The following is a 6000-nucleotide window of genomic DNA, read 5'->3' on the forward strand; positions in this document are numbered from 1 at the left end:
CCCAGGGTCCGGCCCGCTGACCTTCAGGGAAGCATCCCTGGACTCCCGTGCTCTGGCTGACGCAGACCTCTCCAGGCCGGCAGGCAGTGGGGGAACACTGGGTCCGGTTGTCTCCCAGGCACTGGCACATTTCGTCGCACTTCTCCGAGAAGATCACCTCCCCAGGCTGGGGACGTCGACAGTCAGGCCCGTTTCTGCCCAGCGGAAGACCCAGGTTCCTTCCCTCCCCCTGCCACCCTCCCAGGCCCCATGGTTGGTCACCTTATAGTATTGTCCTTGGTGGGAGCAGCCGCAGGAGGAGACGTTGACGCAGCGGGAGCCGCTGACCACATAGCCGGGGTCGCAGGCGCAGCCGGGCTGGCAGGGGACCTGGCAGTTGGGGCTGCGGTCCTCACACGTCGGGGGGCAGCTCGAGACGCACAGATCGTAGTGAGAGTTCGGGAGGCACGATCCTGGGACATCCCCACCCCAGAAGGCAGTCAGGGCGCCGTCTCTTCCCAACCCCATCTCGGTTCCTCTCCAAGGGCATTCCTTCCCTCGCCCCTGACTTCAACTCCTTCCTCGCCTCCACATCCCCACCCACCTCGGCAGTCTGCCCACACTCCTTCCCCTCAGCCTCGTCCCAGGCTCCTTCTGTCGGCCCCTGTCCACCCCTCTCTGCCCCCATACCTGGGGCTGGCGTGGTGGGGCTGGTAGTGGTGTTGGCCGTGGGAGTTTGTGAAGTCGTCGCACCAGGTGTGGGGTCCGTGGGAGTGGGGGTCTTGGCTGTGGGGTCCGTGGGGCCAGAGGGCTTAGGCGTAGAGGTGGTCATGCCGGGAGGGTTGGCTGTGGGGTCCGTGGGGCCGGTGGGCTTGGTTGAAGGGTCCGTGGGGCTGGTTGGCCTGGTGGGATCTGTGGGGCCAGGGGGCTTGGTTGTGGGGGTGTTGGTGCCAGGAGGGTTGGCTGTGGGGCCTGTGGGGCCGGTGGGCTTGGACGTGGGGTCCGTAGGGCCGGGGGGCTTGGTTGAAGGGTCTGTGGGGCCAGTGGGCCTGGTGGGATCCGTGGGGCCGGGCGGCCTGGATGTGGGGTCTGTGGGGCCAGGGGGCTTGGTTGTGGGGCTGGTGATGCCGGGAGGCTTGGCTGTGGGGCCCGTAGGGCCAGGGGGCTTGGTTGAAGGGTCTGTGGGGCCAGTGGGCCTGGTGGGATCCGTGGGACCGGGGGGCCTGGACGTGGGGCCCGTGGGGCTGGAAGGTTTGGTTGACGGGTCTGTGGGGGCGGTGGGCCTGGTGGGGTCCGTAGGGCCAGGGGGCTTGGTTGAAGGGTCTGTGGGGCTGGTGGGCCTGGTGGGATCCGTGGGACCGGGGGGCCTGGACGTGGGGCCCATGGGGCCAGAAGGTTTGGTTGACGGGTCTGTGGGGGCAGTGGGCCTGGTGGGGTCTGTAGGGCCAGGGGGTTTGGTTGAAGGGTCTGTAGGGCTCGTGGGCCTGGTGGGATCCGTGGGGCCGGGGGGCCTAGATGTGGGGTCTGTGGGGCCGGGAGGCTTGATTGTAGGGGTGCTGGTGCCGGGAGGCTTGGCTGTGGTGTCCGTAGGGCCGGGGGGCTTGGTTGAAGGGTCTGTGGGGGCGGTGGGCCTGGTGGGGTCCGTGGGGCCGGGAGGCCTGGATGTGGGGTCTGTGGGGCTGGGGGGCTTGGCTGAAGGGTCCGTGGGGCCAGGGGGCCCGGTTGGCCTCGTGGGGTCTGTTGGGCCGGGGGGCCTGGACGTGGGGTCCGTGGGGCCGGGGGGCTTGGCCGAGGGGTCCGTAGGGCCGGGGGGCTTGGTTGAAGAGTCCGTGGGGCCGGGGGGGCCTGGTTGGCCTGGTGGGGTCCGTTGGGCCGGGGGTCCTGGACGTGAGGTCTGTCAGGCCGGGAGGCTTGGTTGAAGGGTTCGTAGGGCCGGGGGGCTTGGTTGAAGGGTCCGTGGAGCCAGGGGCCCCAGTTGGCCTGGTGGGGTCCGTTGGGCCGGGGGGGCTGGAGGTGGGGTCCGTGGGGCCAGGAGGCTTGGTTGAAGGGTCCGTAGGGCCAGGGGGTTTGGTTGAAGGGTCTGTGGGGCCGGGGGGCCTGGTTGGCCTGGTGGGGTCCGTTGGGCCGGGGGGCTTGGACGTGGGATCCGTGGGGCCGGGGGGCTTGGCTGAGGGGTCTGTGGGGCCGGTGGGCTTGGTTGAAGGGTCCGTGGGGCCAGGGGGCCTGGTTGGCCTGGTGGGGTCCGTGGGGCCAGGTGGCTTGGCCGAGGGGTCCGTGGGACCGGTGGGCTTGGTTGAAGAGTCTGTGGGGCCGGGGGGCCTGGAGGGGTCCGGGGGTCCGGGGGGCTTAGCTGTGGGGGCGGTGGTGCTGGGAGGCTTGGTGGCGGGCCCGGTTTCTGCAGACCAAGAAAACCCCAAAGGTCAGATTCCCTCAGGGACGGCTTGCTAAATCTCCATGGCATCCATTATGGCTGTAGATCCTGAGCCTCAGGATGGAGTCGGGCTAGCACAAAGCGGGACCAAGCTGGACCCAGGCCAACCTCAGGGCACCCTCGTCCTCCCTCCTTAGCACCCCGAGCCATCCACGGGGGGCACCTCCAAGGAGTAGTTTCCAACAGCGCTTAGAACAGTGCTTTGCACATAGTAAGTGCTTAACAAATGCATAAAAAAAAACCCCAAAACACCACCTCACAGCAGCACCTCGGCCGGCTCAGGCTGAAGCAGTTTCGGCCCAGGCCAGGGGAAGAATCAGGCCAGGTCAGGCCGGATGCGATATCCTGCCCTTCCAGGCCTCAGTTTACCCTCCCTCTTATCATCATGAGCCACAAAGCCTAGGTTTGAACCCAGGTTCCCTGATTCCCAGACTCGAGCTCTTTCCACTAGGCAGTGGGGTTGAAAAACTTTTTCTCCCACAGCCGTGAGCCTTATGGAGGACAGGAACTGTGTCCAACCTGACTACGTATATCTGCCAAGCACTCAGTATAGTGGCTGGCACCCAGTATTCATTCATTCAATCATATTTATTGAGCACTTACTGTGTGTAGAGCACTGTACTAAGTGCTTGGGAAGTACAAGTTGGCAATATATAGAGACAGTCCCTACCCAACAGTGGGCTCACTGTCTAGAAGATCAGTATGCACTTAATAAATGCCACAATTATTACTAATCCATGTCCTCTCTGGGACATGAGTTGGCACAGTTGCGGAGAAGAACCCGAGCTACAACCAAGTCCTCGAAATTAAGGGAGATTTTTCAGCATCTGGAGCAGGAGGAAGTGGAGAGTGAAAGGGAATCACAGCATTTCCATTTCCCCCGTCTGCCCTCGGCTGACCCTTCAGCGGGTCCCCCTGAGAGCAAGTGCAAAGAGCCCAGGCCTGGGAATCAGAAGACCTGGGTTCTAATCCTGTCTCTGCTGCTCGCCTGCTGTGCGATCTTGAGCAAGTCACTTCCCTCTCTGTGCCTCCGTTTCCTCAGCTGTAAAATAGGATTCAATACCGGTTCTCCCTCTTACATAAACTGCTAGCCCCATGGGGGACAGGGATTGTGTCCGACCTGATTAACTCATATCTACCCTTAGGACGGTGGTTGACAAGTAGTAGCTACTCAACAGGTAGTGGCCGCTTAACAAATAGCATAATTATCATTATTAATAATAAAGTCTCAGACTCACCCTGACAGCCAATCACGCAGACTTGATCGACAGCTATAGACGGCTCCGGTGGATTCCCAAACACCCCTTCCAGGACAAACTATAGGGAGAGAGGGATGTCAGAGTCACCCCTCAGGAGAAGAGATTTTTTTCCCCAATCTGTCCCACCCCCATATCCCCGTTCCCTTCCCACAATGCCCAATCCCACAGAGAGGGACCCCTACTTGAAATGGGAATGGGAATGGGACAGGGACTTTACCCCTCCTGATGATCCTGTCTCTACCCCAGCGCTTAGTACAGTGTTTGGCACAGAGCGAGCACTTAACAAACACTATGATAATTATTGCTATTATTTCTCAGACTTGGAGTCCCATGTGGGACAGGAACTATGTTTGTCCTGATGATCTTGTCTCTACCCCAGCGCTTAGTACAGTGTTTGGCACGAAGTGAGCGCTTAACAAATACTATGATAATTATTACTATTATTTCTTAGACTGGAATCCCATGTGAGACAGAACCCACGTCCGTTCTGATGATCTTGTCTCTACCCCAGTGCTTAGTACAGTGTTTGGCACAAAGTGAGTGCTTAACAAAAACCATGATAATTATTACTATTATTTCTTAGACTTGGAATCCCATGTGAGACAGAACCCATGTCCGTCCTGATGATCTTGTCTCTACCCCAGTGCTTAGTACAGTGTTTGGCACAAAGTGAGCGCTTAACAAAAACCACGATAATTATTACTATTATTTCTTAGACTTGGAATCCCATGTGAGGCAGAACCCACGTCCGTCCCGATGATCTTGTCTCTACCCCAGCGCTTAGTACAGTGTTCGGCACAAAGTGAGTGCTTAACAAATACCATGATAATTATTACTATTATTTCTTAGACTGGAATCCCATGTGAGACAGAACCCACGTCTGTCCTGATGATCTTGTCTCTACCCCAGCGCTTAGTACAGTGTTCGACACAAAGTGAGCGCTTAACAAATACCATGATAATTATTACTATTATTTCTTAGACTGGAATCCCATGTGAGACAGAACCCACGTCCGTCCTGATGATCTTGTCTCTACCCCAGCGCTTAGTACAGTGTTCGACACAAAGTGAGCGCTTAACAAATACCATGATAATTATTACTATTATTTCTTAGACTTGGAATCCCATGTGAGACAGAACCCACGTCCGTCCTGATGATCTTGTCTCTACCCCAGTGTTTAGTACAGTGTTTGGTGCATAATAAGTACGTAACATATACCACAATAATTATTACTATTATTAGACTGAGAATCTCACGTGGGACAGGGACTGAATCCAACCTGATGATCTTGTCTCAACCCCAGTGCTCCACACAGTGCTTGGCACAGTGTAAGCGCTTAATGGATACCCCAATTAGCGTGATTCTTATCACCCAATTCCCACCAGGATTCAGTCAGTCAATTGTACTTATTGAGTGCTTACAGTGTAGAGCATTGTACTAAACACTTGGGAGAGTACAATATAACACTATTACAGACACGTTCCCTGCCCACAACGAATTTATGGTCTAGAGGGGCAGACAGACATTAATAGAAATAAATAAATGACGGAGGTGGACATAAGTGGTGTGGGCTGAGAAGGGGGGGTTCAATAAAGGGAGCAAATCGGGGTGATGCAGAAAGGAGTGGGAGAAGAGGAAAGGAGGGCTTAGTCAGGGAAGGCCTCTTGGAGGAGATGGGCCTTCAATAAGGCTTTGAAGTGGGGGGAGAGTGATTGTCAGATTTGCACATAGTAAGCGCTTAATCAATGCCATTTTTATTATTTGAAGAAGGAGGGCATTCCAGGCCAGAGGCAGGACTTGAGGGCAGGACCCTTCTCATCTAGGGGAGTGGGAAGGAGGCCGCAGTCTCCTCACCTGGATGTCCCCGCTGCCCTCATAGTTGACAGTGATGGCCGTCCACTCCACCCGAGTGCTGGGAGCCAGGGTGAGCAAGGGCGATCCCAGAGCAGCGCCTGCAGGGAGGGAAATGGATAATAGACCCTCTTCTTGCCCGCATCGCTCCTTTCCACCCCCTCCTCCGGCCCCTCTCACTGCCCAGTATTTCTGATGCCTTCCCCACCGTACTCCTAAACCCTGCTCCCCTATCCCCAGTACCCCCCAGTCCCTCTTCCTGTCCCCACATCACCCCCAAGTCCTGTTCCTCTCCTCCCAGAACCTCTCACCCTTGCTTCTCTCCCTCTTCAAGCAACAACTTCAATCAATCAATGGTAGTGATTGATTGATTGACTGATTAAATGCCATCCATTCATTCAATCATATTTATTGAGCGCTTACTGTGTGCAGAGCACTGTACTCCACCCTCAGGCTCCCCCAACTAGACCTGTCCCCCAG

At 57.0% G+C, this 6000-nt stretch overlaps 1 protein-coding gene across 1 annotated transcript in view; it reads right to left on the reverse strand.

The window, feature by feature from the left end:
* The window catches only part of ZAN (zonadhesin), a 41290-nt gene extending 39927 nt beyond the window's left edge, over positions 1-1363 (reverse strand). The window contains exons 1-3 of the mRNA XM_038768242.1: positions 670-1363; positions 262-452; positions 22-166 (exon numbers count right to left, since the gene is read on the reverse strand). Of these exons, the coding sequence (XP_038624170.1) occupies positions 22-166; positions 262-452; positions 670-1363 (1030 nt within the window). The remainder of the gene's footprint in view (positions 1-21; positions 167-261; positions 453-669) is intronic.
* Positions 1364-6000: the final 4637 nt, after the last annotated feature.

This window comes from Tachyglossus aculeatus, chromosome Y4 (assembly GCF_015852505.1).
Source record: "Tachyglossus aculeatus isolate mTacAcu1 chromosome Y4, mTacAcu1.pri, whole genome shotgun sequence".
Lineage (NCBI taxonomy): Eukaryota > Metazoa > Chordata > Mammalia > Monotremata > Tachyglossidae > Tachyglossus > Tachyglossus aculeatus.